The sequence below is a fragment of the Lytechinus variegatus genome, chromosome 12, assembly GCF_018143015.1.
Source record: "Lytechinus variegatus isolate NC3 chromosome 12, Lvar_3.0, whole genome shotgun sequence".
Lineage (NCBI taxonomy): Eukaryota > Metazoa > Echinodermata > Echinoidea > Temnopleuroida > Toxopneustidae > Lytechinus > Lytechinus variegatus.
In genome coordinates this window covers 17,567,641-17,585,067 of record NC_054751.1, presented here as the reverse complement: position 1 = coordinate 17,585,067, position 17,427 = coordinate 17,567,641, and the positions used below count along the sequence as shown (strand labels likewise).

General features: G+C 36.6%; 1 protein-coding gene across 1 annotated transcript; it reads right to left on the bottom strand.

The window, feature by feature from the left end:
• On the bottom strand, nt 1-15,937 carry LOC121425560 (beta-1,4-galactosyltransferase 6-like). Its single transcript, XM_041621644.1, has 8 exons — nt 15,617-15,937; nt 10,085-10,171; nt 8,308-8,364; nt 7,029-7,297; nt 4,469-4,585; nt 3,534-3,721; nt 1,539-1,763; nt 1-383 (listed from the first exon to the last, which is right to left on the bottom strand). Exons 1-8 carry the CDS (start codon nt 15,708-15,710, stop codon nt 248-250), a joined length of 1,173 nt encoding a protein of 390 aa, XP_041477578.1. The 5' UTR covers nt 15,711-15,937; the 3' UTR covers nt 1-247.
• Nucleotides 15,938-17,427: the final 1,490 nt, after the last annotated feature.

Here is a 17,427-nt window from a genome sequence, read left to right as displayed (position 1 = left end):
AACATTGTCAATTCTCACCGATGGTAAGTGTAACTCAGTTATTTTGAGGTGTGTAAACTTCTTTTGCATCCCACAAGATCGCGATTTCATGTTGTCGTCTTTAGCACAAATCGATCAAAACCTTCACCCGGAAACAGTTGCAGGCAACCCCAGCAGTTAGCAATGAACGAAAGTCAATGTTCAGTGTTTTACATGTAGCTAGGCACTATGACCATGCTGGGATTCGAAAGGAAGTAATATCATTCATTTAGATTTTGATCCTATTGATATCGACGCTTATGTTCGTGTAGAGTGTGTGAAGTTCGTACACGGGGGTCGGATAGACAATATTCGATAACCCATCCCTTTTCAGTCGGTCATGCGATCCACGGAGCAGTTCAAATCTAAGGAGAATGATTTTAAAAAACGGAGTAAAATAAACATTCGAATCGACGCACATAATAACAGTTCGATGTCAACTAATTTGATAAAATAAGTCAGAAGAAGAATGAGACAAAAGAGAGAGGCAGGGGAGGGGGTGAGGTGGGGCATTTAAAGATAAGAAAAACAAATAAAACTGTAGAACGTAAGGTGGAATAAAACAGTATTAAAAAACAATATCAGTCATTGGCATATGAATACAAAACCATGGCAACCAAACTTCTATGTTTCTAAGAACACTTATAGTGGTAGCCTTAATCGTAATAAACCCTAGACTATACAGCGTGTCCCAGAAAAAACGAAACCGATTTATCATAGCTTAATCACAAATACATGTACAATAGACAAATGACCTACCAATATAAAGCGTAGAATCTCTTCTTTCATCTGATATTACTTAGATTATTCCTCATTCACGCATGAGTGAGCAAAAACAATTTGAAGAAAGGATACCAAAAACTCATTTGGCAGGGGGTATCTGAACTTCCAAAAGAAAATCACATGCTTAAAAAGTTCAATATCTGCTCTTTTATTTGATTCCTTAATCCAAAAAAATGGCCAAGAAGTAAATAAAGTTATGTTCCCTCGAAACAATGCTTGTATTTCCAAAATTTCATTAAACGTGTTTCCCACAGAAACTACTGCTATCGCGTGGTTAACAAAAGACTTAATGCATGGCTGATCGTCAACGGATTGTCGAGTGAGTTAGAACGCTAGCCTCTAAAACCTCTCCCTTTTATGAAATTATTGAAATTCAAGCCTTATTTTGAATAACCAGAACTTTGTTATTTCTTGACCATTTTCTGTAATTGAGGTATCAAATTAAAGAGCAGATATTGAATTTTTTTAAAACTATGGTTTTCTTTTTGAAACCCAGATACACCCCTCTTCAAATTATTTTTGCTCTGAATGAGAATCGGATGAAAGAGGAGATTCTAAGCTTTACAATGGTAGGTCATTTGTCTACTGTATTTGTGAATAAGTTGTGATAAATCATCGCTTAATCTCGGTTTCGTGTTTTGTGGGACGCACTGTATATCCATGTTACAAGATATAGAAACCGATTGCAAAATACTGAATGGTTCAAGCTCCTCTCCCACCCCGCATTCCATAATCACCTGTCTTTTGCCAATGGTGCACTTTTGTGATGATGCCTGATGACGTCATAATGGTAGACGGGTCCTTCATAACGAGTAATATTTAGGCCAACGTCTCTAACCCGCTTCCATATGTCATCATCCTCACCGCCCCATCCCCAGTAGACATTGGGAAACCCATTGATGCTTCGAATGTTACCTTTCGTTAGACCCGTGACAGCTCCAAAGAAATTCTTGTATAGCAATCTAAATAGGGTGAGGACCATCATTATAAACCATTCAGTTTTGAAAAAAAAATATTACGACTCGAATAAACAAGAGAATGCATTATCTAAAAAGATCTAAACACAAGATAAACATTAGATATTTCTACTGAACTGTTCATGATTAATCATCAGATATTGGCTTTTCGCTTTTAGCGAGTTTAAATAGTTTGGAATAACACGAAGACACGATGCAGCATTAGATCATCCTCGTGGTGCATCGTGTCTTCGTGTTATTCGACAAGGCTTCAAGACAAGGCATGATCCTCGTATAGTGCATCATGTCTTCGCTTTAAGACTTGTGGAACAACACGGAGACATGATGCACCACGAGGATGATCTAATGCTGCAGTCACACAGGCGTACCCGACGCAAGATCGACCAAAAGTCTCCAATGATACATGATTGGTCGGTTTGGAGGATGTTTCATTGGTGTGAATGTAGTGAAACCGACCGATGATCCGTCAATAAGTTAAGGGCATAAATCCGACTAAATTGTGAGGAAGCTTACAAGTGCCACCCAGAATGTTCCGATAATAACCTTGTTGTGTCTACACCCCTTAGAAAAAAATGACCAGATGACGCCGAGATCGCGGATCTCGTCATACATACATCCTGAGGGAAAGATGATCAGATGACAAAATCTCAGATCTCGTCATTTCTACATCTAGTGGGAGAGATGATAAGATGACAAGATCTTGGATCTCGTCATATCTACTTCCTTTTATGGGAGAGATGATCAGAAGACAAGATCTCGGATCTCGCCATGTGTACATTCCTTGGGAGAGATAATCAGATGACACGATCTTGGATCTCATCATATCTAACATCCTGTTGGAGAGATGATCAGATGACAAGATCTCGGATATCGACCTGAATATTACTAAGTTCCCAGGTATTGGTCACCCTTTCTTTTGCCGAATGACTTCAAGTCGTGCGTGAAGTCGTATCGCGACTGTCCTACTGTGGTTTTAAAATTAGCTTAAACCCCCATTCCACAGAGAACAAGACCGCTGAAAGACATTTGAAAGACCATGAATTCTTGTTGATCTTTCAGAAGTCTCTCAATGAACCTTTGAGGTCTTACACGAGTCCTGACCAATCTTTCACTGGTATTCGTGGTCATGGGCTCCAAAACTTTTTGAAACGGTTCAAAACAGTCTTACAACGGTCTTACAGCAAAATGGTCTTTCAGTGGTCTTTCATCAGTCTTTCAGCGGTCTTTCGATGAACTTTCAAAGGTCTTAATAGTATTTCAATGATCTTTCGGCAGTCTCTCAAGATTTTTGCGAAGAACACTGTAAGACTCAAGAGAGATCATTGAAAGACCAGGGAAAGTACATGGAAAGAATTCTGAAAGATCACTTGTAACATAAAAGATCTCTGAAAGACCATTAAAAGATCTCTATAGGATTACTCTCTATAGGACCAAAAGGACAAGAAATATCCATCAGTTTTTCAGTTCTTTGAGAGGTCTCTCTGAGCCATTCCACAGAGATGACAAATTTCAGTGATCTCGAAGACCGCTGTAAGACCTCACCAATTTTAAGTCTTTCAGTGGTCTTTCAATGGTCTCCGTTCTGTGGAATTGGGGACCTTAGATCTATCAATATACGCGCAAATGTGAATAGTGAATTATTATCTAGAAAACAAACCCCCCCCCCAAGAATCTCGTTTCGAAAACAGCCGATCATTAATTATAGAAAAAAATCAAGTAAAATAATTTTGTATGGAGTTGTATAATTGTACTTACTTGTATTTCCATTTATCAACACCTGAGATAAAATGCCTGGGCATGTCAGTACAGCCGTAATAATTACGATCATCTAAAGGCACGTGATCCACGTCATGAATGACGAAACAATCGTAGTCGAAAATTTTGAGAGATTCGAGGAATCCAACGTTCATGAGCATGGCTCGGTTGAACAGGTTTTTATTGGCCTTGAAAGAATAGAAAGAGAGAGTGAAAAAAAAATCATAATGGTGCAATTTAGAAAGGTTAGACCCAACGGTATACCCTCCCCGCCATTTCCTCCCCCCCCCCCTCTCTCTATCTCTCTATTCTGGTCTCTCTCGCCTTTCCCTTATGCCCTTTCAAAATTGTTTATAACGTCTCCTACCCATCATGCCTTCACTTTAAGATAGTGTATAGGCCTACAAAATATATTTCAACCAGATGTCCCCATCCCCAGTTTCACGATCCCTGAGTAGTGTCTATATACATTTTTTCACATACATGTAGGCCTTTTTGTAATCATAGATTATATTTTAAAAATGAATTACGATCATACGATATTTCCCAATGTATGGTAACATATTCAATCTTGTTCAATATTCACCTGAGGAATGCCCCTGAGAGCAAAATGAGGGCGTAAAGGCCAGCTATGTCTAATAGCGTTCTGCTTCCCTTGCATTTTATCTCATATTATTATTTTTCTCCCTCCGCAGTAATCTTATTAATTGTTTAACATAACAAAACATCTCATATCATGAATAAAAAGTAGGCCTAGATATTAAATGTTACAATATTTTTGGCATGGTCCTTTATTCAAGGAATTATACAATGACAATAATGCAAATAACAGAAAGCTGTTCGTTCAATTTTTTTTCAACAGAAACCGATGCAGAGAACATGTACGAAAACCCATTTTATTTTCCTTTCAATAGATAATGAAATAACCAACGTACCTGTTCAATAACAAAGAAACTGAACTGCAGTAGTTGCTTCTTAAGCATCGGAATTAGGTATCGCAAAAGGATCGGAAGATGAAAGAAGCGATCCCGGAAGGGGATCAAAATTGCAACCTATAATCGGGCAATAACAACGCACAGAGAGAAGGGGGGGGGGGTGGAGAGAAAAAAGATTTTTACAGGCTTTCTTTGAGGTAATTCGTTTATACACTATCTCTAAAGGTTAATTTGTAAAAGATGCAAATGTGGACTAAATATTGGTATTTTTCAAAGTCCGCCAAACTGGCATAAGCTAGGGTTTCAAATTGTTGCCGAGCTGTTCTTTTGCACAATTTCGAGAAAGGGCGGGGGGAGGGGTGAAAAGGCGGGGTCATAGACTTGCATTTTCGTTAAGAGGGGGGGGGTGCTTGGAAAAAAGTGTGTCATTATCATATCTAATAGTGATTAAAATTAATGAATGATACGCATTTTGTAAAACTCAGATCCAATTTTTAATATGACAGAAGTATATGGACATAAATATCAAATGATTGACTGACATTGATCACGTGACCAGCCGTTTAAATTGGTCGAAATATTCATTTGCCAATGACTGGTACTGATGACTAGTTATACAGTATAAAACGGGACAGTTTTATAAAGTCGGTCAAAATTTTGTTTCAAATTATGATGATTAATATTTTCATGTTCATAGGTGTTTTTTAGGGCCGATTGCACGAAAGGGTCTTTCCATCAAGGACCGTCTTTCGTGTCGCCCATCTTTTATGATACGCTATAAGCGGGGTGTTTCTGAAATTTCGTCGGCCTTATGCCAAAAGGGCCGTAACCCGATTTTAGGGGTTCTGAATATTTTATAATAAATTTAACACATTTCATGTAAAACTTAATAACTTAACACGTTTATCGAAATTGGCTTCAAAAGCAAAAAAACGACCACAAACTTTTGATTATTAGAGAGGCCAAAGCCTTTATAAACGCCATTATCTCGGAATGGCCAAAAGCAGTTAAGGCCCTTTTGGCATAAGGCCGACGATTTATGATAAAGAATGAGATTTTTTTTTGCTTGCTTTTAAATCAAATTTTATACAATTTCATGATATATCACATCATTTTATAAACAAATATTTTGTTTATTTTAACGGACGAATAAAATACGTTTGCAGATGATCTATTTAAAATGCGTTTCGCATGGCGCATCATAAAAAATGGGCGACACAAAAGACGGTCCTTGCAAAGAACCTTTCGTGCAATCGGCCCCTGAAGTCGTATACTAGTATTTCAAATACCATTCACAAAACACAAGTTTTCTTTATGCTTGAGCGAAGGAGCTAGGAACGCTTAGACTGATGTTGAAAAAAGACTTTCGGCAGAATCTCAGAAAATGAGAAATGATCATCGGACTTGCTATATGATTATCAGCAGACCCCTCTTAAACTTTTCACTATTTTTGCCATGAGATTTGAATGCTGTCAAAATTCATTTTCAAAGTTATTAATTTACCTGATTTTTTTTCTATTTTTGTCTCGCCTGAATGAAGTTTGGTATAGAGACGGTATAAAAGTTTTGTTTAAATTGTTCTCATTTCTTTATTTCTGCATCAATTATTATGTTTACACTTATATCCTTGGGTAATACCATATATGCGCTCATGATGATGATGGGGTCATGTCATCAAGGGGTCAAAAGGTCAAATAATATGAGGTCATGTCCATCTTTTTTTATATAGTTTTTGTTCCACTTGCTTTATTTTTTTTAATTTTGACCACACTTGGCTCGTGTATTTTTAACGATGATGGGGGTCGAGGTCATTGATAAGGATGACAAGTTCAAAGGTCACCTGGAGTCAAAAGAACATATTGCATATTTATCGCAAAATCAGGCGAGACATGTGGTTCGCGAACCACCTTACTATCAGATTGAATATTCCTTCATAAAATACACCTTTCTGCCAACCCAAGTAGGGGGGTTTTCATTGCATATATTAATGGGAGAGCTTGTAATTTATTCAAATCCTTTCATTAGAATTCGAAAATAATGGAACAAAATAATCAAAACGCTAAGAGGGGTCTGCTAATTACCAAGTCTGATGATCATATTTCCCATTTTCTTGAATTTTGGCACAAGTCTATGTTTGAACCCCCAACAAAAGATATCCGTGTTCGCTCAATTAAGCATGAACGAAACTTGTGTTTTTAAATGGCATTTGAAAGACAAGACTTCAGAGCAACTTTGAACACCATAAATATATACATAACAAATTGAAACAAAATTTTGATAAACTTTTCAAAACTGTCCCTTTTTTATTGATACGCACTGTATTGCTTTATGAGATGTTGATGGTTATCAAATGACAAAGATGACATCAATACCTAATACACATCGTGCATAAGAAGCGTGTTACCTTTGAAACTGTCTAAACGCCTGATGGATACACGTCATTAGAACTGTTCCAAAGTTTCCTTTTGCGTGTAATTCGTACTAATGCCATGAACCTATACTACTCTAGGTCCATGACGATGATTACATTATATTTTTTTTCTAATATTGAAATACCTACCTTCCATTTTGGTGAGCAGTTGATTGGTTTCCAATGTCCACCTGGTAGATACCGATAACTATCGTTTGTTTTTATTTCCGTTTTGAGAAGTTCATTAAAATGCCAATCAGTGTCCGTTTTGTTTCCGGTCTTGACATCGACGAGTTTCTTACGAAGCATCTCATTGGCCACTTTCACAGCCGTCCTAAATTCTCCGACCAAGTGTCCGAATACTATTTCCTCTGTGTGTGCTATGGGTATAGCGTTCAAATCGGGTTTCATCCTGCCCACTGTGTGACGTAATAATTGAAATCTCAGATTCAAGATGGGGCAACACGTCATACATGTTCAAATATAATAATCTCTTGTATATAGGGTCCTCAAAATTTCTTTTACATATGGTATTCGTGCAGTTTAAAGTGTGCAGGCGAACAGGGACGAACGGGAGCGAAATGCTAAAAAGTTGGATTTCATAGGGCGGAGAAACCCTCCAAACTTTGACAGGTATTTTTTTTATTTCAAGGTGAAACACATTGAAACTATTTTTGTCCTAAATTTGGTTTACATCGTTTTTAAAATGACGTCACGTATATGCTGATGTCACATCCGGTAGTTGTAGTGCTAAGTCTCCCGCCTGGATGTTCATGTAAAAAATATATGGGATGAAGGTGAAAAAAGGGAAATCTCAACCTATTTTCCGCTATAACCGTAGTCTGCAGTCTATATTTGAATAAAATGATTGATTGAATAAAGAAGTATCTCATTTCAACCAGGGATTTATTCCTACGACTATAATAAGAGGGGGAAAAATGCGTATGAAAGATTTTTGAAGTTTCGATGCGGATATGATCGACCTTTATATCATTTGTCATTGAAGTTTTGAGAGCTGCTACTCTCTATTCCTAATGAATTATTCAAATTGACTTTTCTAATTGTTTTATAAACTGTATTTCTTCTGACGGGTTCAACCCCTGGTACTTACTCATACCATATATTAAAGTAAAGTCATTTTATAATCTGTTTGCCTCAAGTGATGTTCGTGCAGGCTCCACTCGAAAATCACTTGAGGCAATTAGGTCCATGCTTCAGGCTTGAGGTAATAATTGCGTTGCTGTATAGTGTCCATTGAATTCGAGTTAATTCAATGTCATGACAGTCCGATACTAATCGCAAAGGCGGGTCCAGGGGGAGGGGGAAGGGGTATAGTCTTAGTCAATCTTGCTCCCGCTTCTGTGGTGAAACATAAATACATTCTATTATTTTCTGTTATTAATTTCAATAGTTAAACAATGATCATTACCTTGTCCTGATATATTATGCTCACGACATTCCGGCTTCTTGGTATTTAAGAAAGGATCTATTAATGATTTAAAAAAATGCCGAATAAACTTAATTTAAATAATCATTAATGATTTGAATATAATAGTACTGATGAAAAATGAAAGTCCAAATAAACAATCAGCAGTCAGCAATCAGAAATAAGTATCTCTATATAATTATTAATATCTCTGTTAATAATGCAAGGGAAATGTATGAGAAATGTTTCGCAAGGTAAGTTTGATTTCGCCTTTTCCAATCGACACAGCGTGAAAACGGCAATTCTGCGCAAACAGATTTCAGCGAGCTTTACAAAAATAGACAGTGCTCACTCAAGTGTAGCATTATGTCAAAACTTTTACATTCATCAGAAAGGTGAGACCCAGACCCAAGATTGTATGTAAAAAATTACCCACATGTTATATATTTTTTTTAATTCCCAGGGCTTTTTAAAAGTGTATACTTTTTTTTGATACGCACTTTAGTTCTATATTCTATCAAATGGGCCCTCTTCCCATCGTTCACTTCTCTTTCTAATTGAAGACATTCCGTCTGATTTAATAATAATAATGATAGCCAATTTTATATAGCGCTTTTCCCAGAATGGCTCAAAGCGCGTTACAGCATATCATTACCAAGGTCATTGGATGCTTTTCAATCCCGCACGAAAAGTGCACAATTTCCACTCCCTGGGGAGTATTCCTTGCATTCATCGCAGCCTCATAATGGCGCTGGCAAATTCAAACGTACAATATATCTTTCGCATCCTACCGGATATGAGCTGTTCCAAGCACTCACGATTTTCATTCTTAAAAACATGTTTCTATCTATCTAGACTAGAAGGGGCCAGACTTGACTAGCATTCATGCTATTTTCTGGTTCCTATTATCCTTGCCTTTCTATGTATTCATAAATTATTGTCTTTAAACTTGTAAAATTGGTATTATCATTGCATTGGATAATAAATTCATTCATTCATTCAAGCAAGCTTGCCTTCTGTATCGTTTCAAAGGACACCTCGACTCCTATAGAACAGCCAGAAAGTTTCTGTGTCTTGTTGTCACTGTTCCTATATAGGGTTGCGATGACTATTGGTACAACCTTCGTCTTCACCTTACATCACTTTTGTCTTCACATTCCATATCCTTATTACTACTATTATTATCATAATTATTGTTATTATTATTATTATTATTATAAAAAATTTAAGAATTCTAATCACACTTCATCTAATTTAAGGGAAGTTTCTCTATGAGTTCGTTTATGCAAAACAAATTCGAGAAAATATATATTTATATACGAAGATTTGATTGCAATCCATCAGAGAAAGACAGAGGTATTTGTTATCTAAATTTTCATTTCGTTACGGGGATGCAGGCGACAAAGGTAAACATGCTGCTTCTAAATGACGTTTTCACCCCTCGTCAATAGTATCACATTCCACATTATGGGAAAATTACCTTTCATATAAATATGACAATAATTTTGTGGCAAATGAATGTTTATGTAAAGATCTGTTACTAAAATTAAAATCTTATACATGAAAGTGACTGCCAATTCGGAAGCCATCTTGAATTTGGAGATTTTCCCACAATTCTGTTGAGGTTAGAACCCTCGTACATTATTTGTTGTGCGTTAATCCATGGAGCTATTAAACACAGATAGCTCCATCGTTAAACTTGGAAATAAGCAAGGTCTACTTTAAGGATGGTAAAATGATACTCCCCTTTTCTGACTTAGGTTCTCCGAGTAAAACTTACCGTGAGTTGGTCGTAATGACTGTCCGACTTTCTTTCGTAGCTGTTGACCCCAAACTTCCCTGTACCTCGGCAAAATCTTATCATTCACTGAAATAATAACAAAAAATCAAGAAAATATTATCGTTCTGGGTTTATTACACAATATTTACTAGTCTGAGAGAATAATGTAATCATCTAAAATAAATTGAAACACAATTAGCGGTGTTTTATTTAAGGAATGAGAAATTCACACGGTTTGGAGAAAAGAGCTACCAGATGGAGTATACTATTGTGTAGAAGAATATGAAAATTATGAAAGCTTAAAAGTGCCTCCCAGAAAATGACCTCGCCATGTCTACAATCCTTGGAAAAGATGATGAGATGGCAAGATTGGATGTCTTCATGTCTACATCCCGTGGGAGAGATGATGAGATGACAAGACCTTAGATCTCGCCATGTCTACATCTTGTGACAGAGATGATGAGATGACAATATTGTCAACTCACCATCTCACCCACAATACATACAGGCTCGGATCCAAGATCTTATCCTCTCATTATCTCTCCCACGGGATGTAGACATGAAAAGATCCAAAATCTTGTCATCGGATCATCTCTTCCATGGGCTGTATCCATGAAGAATTCCAAATCTTGTCATCGGACCATCTCTTCCATGGGATGTAGACATGAAGAGATCCAAGTCTTGTCATCAGATCATCTCTTCCATGGGATGTAGACATGACAAGATCCAAGATCTTGTCATCTCATCACCTCTCACGTGGGATGTAGACATGACGAGATCGAAGATCACATCATTTGATCATTCCTTTTACAAGATGCAGACAAAATTTGATAAGATGATGATGACAAGATCTTGGATCTCGTCATGTCTACCCTTTTCCCCCTAATGCTATAGGGTTACTGTACACCTGAACCGAATCAGCTGCGAATCCACCCGAATACGCGTATTCGGTTGGTTTCGCGAGTATCATGTTCTTCCTCCGCGAAAGCGAGAACGTTCGGGAGGGATTCGGGAACATTTGCGGAGGAATTCGGCTTATTTTGAAATGTTTAAAGTCAGCCGAATACCCTTCAAAATACTCGCGAATGTAGCGACAACAAAATTCATTCGTACCACATTTTGGAATGTATTCGGATAATATTCGGTTGCATTAGGGGATGCCTTCAAAGTATTGTGGGCAGATTCAAACCTATTCGTATCACTCGGGGCGTAATGGTACGAGCTTGGTGCATTCAGCCATATTCGTTCCTATTCGGGTCAACATTCGGGTCGTCATTAGGCTGTAAATTTGATCAGCTGCAGCAAAATAATGTCTTATCAAATTAATGGTTTATTTTCAATTGGTCTAATGCCAATTCGTCCAATTTCCAACTCGTCTTCTATCATTAGTCTGCCATAGGTTCGTCCACTATCCATATGGTCTAATTGCCATTTCTTCCACTTACCGTTTCGTCTATGACCAGTTGGTTTAATAGCCATAGTCCATATACCATTTGGTCTAATTGGACCAAGTGTTATTTGGGAGAAAATAGTGAAAACCAAATCAAAACTTTTTGAAATGGTTCAAAACAGTCTTTCAGCGGTCTTACAGGAACATTGTGTTTTGATGATCTTTCAGTGGTCTTTCAACGAACTTTCAAAGTTCTTATTAGTCTTTCTATGATCTTTCGGTAGTCTCTCAAGATTTTTTTCCGAGATTACTGTATAGTAAGACTCATGACAGATCATTGAAAGATCATCGAATGATAATTGAAAGGCCAGGCAAAGTCTATGGAAAGAATTCGGAAAGATCACTTGATGCATAAACATCTCTGAAAGACCATTGAAAGATCTCTATAGGACATGTGTCTTTCAGAGTTCTTTGAGGGGTTGTCTGAGCCATTCAACAGAGATGACAAATTTCAGTGATCTTGGAGACTGCTGTATAAGACCTTGCCAATTTTGGGTCTTTGAAAGGTCCTTCAAAGGTCTCCCCTCTGTGGATCTTGATCAATATATGATTACTCAGAATGCCTAGTACAGTAATTATCAGCTTAATATCTGAAGTGGAATGTACATATTATGCAAATAAGCATCCGGCATGTTATAAATAATCAAGGAAACTAGTGATATTTTCCTCTAAAATTCCACGTAGATTATGTGTAACCTTGATGACCTTGCTTGGTTGATATTGACTTTTTCATGAGCAGTTACCACCGGAGCAGATACCCCACTCATATTGTGCAATGATGAGTCAGTCAGTTCTACATGGGTCCCACTGTTTGAATGTTTCATGTTTCTATCCAAGTCTTGCTCTCTCCTTGACTTGATGGAGTCTTTGCGTTTCTTGCTAGTATAGTCCACGCTAGCATGCTCCTTGATTGTCAAGTGATCAGCACAAGATGTCACGACCAGTACAAATAAAAACTCGTTAGCTTCGAATATTTGATCCTTGTAGCACACCACTTGTCTTGGTGGTGAATATGAGTACTTGCTTGAATCACGATATTTCTGGGCATGGTTTATAAAAGTACCAATGAGCATTTGCCCATACGAGCGACATGATCGAAAGCCATTCATAAAGTCATGTCTTTCCCAGGTACAGGAATCATGATTAGACGTTCTTGCTGAATCCAGTTGCTGCTTCAGGATGAAGCATCCATTTTCTGTTCTTTCCTCTTTGATGAATCTCCAAATATTGTAGCTACAGTTTCTAAGCAAATCGTATGCAAATGATATAAATTTCCTGATATTTATGGCAAATGGAAATACCTCAGTGAGACAATGAATAACCAAGTAGACTTTAACAGATGAAGGACTAAGCAAGATTATTACCTTTCTAACAAGAGGACACAACATAACGGAACACCCTTAACATCACCATCAAATAGCATCCAACATTGATTAAACAGTGTGTACTCATTCTAGGATTTGTTTGCCACTTTGTGTTACTCATTGGTATACTGTGAGGGTATACAGAGGAATAAACCTTTCAGAAATTATGGTACGACTAAGGATGCTAGTCTGGAGGAATGCTGACTTTCATAGTGTCATGCAGATGTACTTTGGGCAATCATACAACTCTCTTTACTGAAATCTGACAAGTCGAGCTTAGGAGATTGAATGTCATTCAAGAGGACTTTGACAAGAACCACCATTACCCATTTCTTCTTCCGAAACAAGATGCCTCAATTAGACACTGGACATAAGTTGTGTCGGAAGAAAAGTTTTATAGGAAGGCTTGCGAATGTTGAGCTCCCAATAAAGCATCAGTAAGGTGAACATGGTGAAGCTCAGAATTGCTACAACGCATTAAAGAGGACCATAGAATGGTTTGTAGAGAAGCCTATAATACACAATTTGTTGACCGGATTGGCAATGATCCAGGCTGTAACAACTAGCATGTTGGAAGCCCTTAATATCATGCGCTATGACTACATTGGAAGACAACTGATTTTTAGTCTTAGTATTTACCACTGATCATGATGATGATGACGCTGCTCTGCAAGTCCTGGAACCCTGTTCTGACCCAGACATGGCCAGAAAACATATTTTTTAGTCAAGTGGGTGTAGCCAAACTACTGAATAAATTGTTAAAGAAAACAACCTGCATACTAGGCCAGATGGAATCTCTGCTACACTTCTTAATGAGACTACTCATCAGATCTCACCTGCCATAAGTTTGCTTTTCTTGGCCTTCCTTCTGTCGTTCCCATCCATACAAGAAAGGGATGTCAGCTCTAACAAACTACTCACCAATTTCAAATACTGTGCTTTGTTCTTGCAAATCCCATCATCTTGTCAGACTAACAACATGGCTTTAGGACGTGAAGAACACATTTCCAGTATTTTCCCTTAAATACAAATTATATTAGGATAAATATGCATGCTTAGTGATAGCAGCATATTGATTTGAACAACAGTCAATGTGAAAAAATCTAAATTTCTTTACATTTTCCATATATGGATACTTATTTGCATAATATGCAAATGAGGCAGATTTGCTAGCCTTTTAAATTAAAAACATTGTACTTATTTATTCATCATGAAATTTTGTTCAAATTACTTGCTTTTGACATTTCATTTATAATCTTTGGATTATTTTCTTCATTTTCTATTTTTAATGGCTAATGATAGTAGCATATAAATTTCTACATAAATGAAATGTTTTCAAGCAGTCTATATGAGAACAATCACAATATCTTGATATTTTTTCCATATAAGGATGCTTATTTGCATAATATGCAAATTAGGTAGATTTGTTGGCGCTTTTAAATAAAAACATTGAATACTGTTATTTATCATTACTTTTCGCTCAAATTAAATTGTTTTGGACACTTAATTTATAATCTTTGGACTAGTTTCCTTATTTTTCTAACTCTTTATTGCTAATTTGCATAATTTCATAAATTCATGCAAATTTCATAAATTTCCACTGCTTGGATTTTTTGGGGACTTTTAGTATGTTGTTAAGGGGACCTTCCTGGAAAGCATTGCAGTGGAAAATCAAGTGTTGCAATTAGTGGCGGGTCACCCCCCTATTCTGGCCAGATTGACTGGACTATAAGCTTCTGTGAGTTTATCGATACCGGTAGGCCTAGATATAGTGCTCTGTTTGTGAAAAAAAATGTGTCTAGCGGTGGTCGCCCGTAAAATGTGTGACTGGCTCTACTGTAACTCTGTTAGTTACAGTTACAGTAGTTACGCTAACAACACTGAACTGTGCGGTCGCCACTAAGGGATACTCCGGGTTGAAAATATTCATAATTGATAAATAGAGTAAAATTCACAAAGCAAAGTGCTGAAAATTTCATCAAAATCGGATAAAATAACGAAGTTATTGAATATAATGTTTAGCAATATTTTGTGAAAATAAAAATCATGAATATTCATTAGGTGGACTAATGATGTCATATCCCCACTTTCCTCTTTCTTATGTTATTACACGAAAGCATAATTATTTCATTTTTCGTACATGTGTAATGTGTCTCCTCTATAATGAAATAAGTTGCAGAAATTAATATCAAATACACTAATCAGTTGTCAATCAAAATTTTTTAGCTCTTGGTATAAAATATTTGAATGAACCTTATTTCATATTATAAACTAGTGGGGATATGACATCGTCTATTTGTTCATTGAAAATTCATAAAGACATGCCTAGAACTGTTTCACCGGAATAATAGAAATCTTTAAAATGCCATAACTTTGTTATTCGTTGTGCGATTTTGATCAAATATTCGGTGTTCAGTTTTTCTGATTTTCTTTATCTGTTTAAATCAGATTATTTTTTATCCCGGAGCATCCCTTTAACGGGGCTTAGTATCCTCTGGAAAAAGTGATATGTAATTCAAATTATTACTATTATTACTATCAATATCATTCTCAAAATATTGACATTGTATAAAAGTAAAAATACTTCAATCATATACTATCAGATTTCTAATTTTCAAAGTACAGCTTACATGATTATACCAATAACAGGTTCTCAAATTAACGAGCCTTGTTTTTATTTTACACAAGAATGTGATGCAATAAAATGGTAATACCTACCTACAGAACTATTGAATACAAGCGAAATGGTATATCCAACAACCAAACATATTAATATAATAAACACCGCGTATTTACTCCTTGTTAAAAACATTTTGCAGCACGTTCTCCTAAACTATGTTCCAATTTTATATCCTGATTGATCAGAGTTCTGTATTCCATCTCAGACACATCGAAATATGGCTGCCAGTGATGTGCCCATGAATGAAATGGTAATCTCGCTCTTTCCTTACCAGCATGAAAATAGGCGGTGTCAGTCTTGTAACATAAGCAGTCAGCGCTCATGGATTCATTTGCGAGTTGTCATGTTGACGGAATCTTTTTGCCGTGACTGTAGTTGTGTGCATGATCCAGGGGCGTAGATAGCGGGGGGGGGATGGGGGGATGCATCCCCCCAGAATTTTAGGTGGGGGGATGGTGTGTACAATCATCCCCCCCAGGTTTCTGTGGGGGAAGAAGCAAAACTATACAGTAATAAAGCAATGAATGCTAGTTAAAATCAATCAATAATAATAGCAGTAATAATCATAACGTACAGCAATGACAAACATGATCAAAATTGGACTTTTATTCAGAGTCAATCATCTTATATGCATTTACAACTTGCAAGTTGTAAGTAATAACAACTGTCTTGCGTCGTCATATACATTTAAGGATCGTTATTCAGAGTTTCACCAAGTACATTTCCTTATAATAATTATGTATTTGCAAAGGAGATAAGTTCAAAATATTTCATTACAGATTTAAGAAAGTGTCGCTTAATCACTCCCTTTCAGAGCAATTGCTGTCATAACACATTAACACTGTTCAAACGAATTAATAAGAAATTACCTATACACATACACTGACCCTTTTCCCTGCTGGCCATGTCCTCAACCCCTACTTTGCAAAGGAAAGGTGAAAATTTTCAGTCTCTAAGGAGCGAATTAGTAAATGAATGATTTTGGAATGAAAGTGCAAATTTCGGATGGCCTCAGTGATATCCGAGGTTTTTTTCACTCAATATTCACTCTTTCATATATTCACTCCTTAAAGAGTGAACTATTTCACTAATTTTTTCAGAGTACTTTGCGCTTTTCAAAGAAGGTAGAATCATCCAATATATAGACATGCCTTAATTCACGAAGGCAGATTGAATCAATCCATGGATAAGATTAATTTATGGTCTAAGATCACAGAACAAGCCTAACTCGACCCTCAGCGTGTTCATTGTCGGACCTTTGACAAAAAACATAATCATCTCGCGCATTTACGCGATAACAATTATGAGTGTGCTTATCATTTTAGTGTCCGCATATCTGCACGTGGATAAGAAATATAATGTTGAGCTTTTTTTATTTTACCCCTATTACTATAATTGTAATTGATATTTTTTTTAGTTATTTGGCTGTTTATTTGTTTATTCCTTTAGTTGTTGATTCATTCGTTTGATCATTAACAATATCGCTACTTTTAAAAGAGTATACTACTATACTAGTAAAATAAGGAATACTAGTTATTCTAGATCATGTTTAGCAGGACTGTCATGACCAAGATGATAACCAGACATCCGACAAATGACATTTCTCTTATGATCATCTTTACTCATTGTCATTAATCAAACAAAAGATTACTGCCATGAAAAATGTGCAAGGAAGTTTGTTTATTACTGGATGCCCTGTTTATTGCTGAAAGCAAAGTGATTAAAAGACACACGAGATAATCCATGAGGCAGATCGTGTTATTTTGTTATCTTTAACTCGTCTGCTTTGGCCCATGATATTTTGTTTTTATCGAGTACGTTATCTCCTTCATTCTTTATATTTATATAT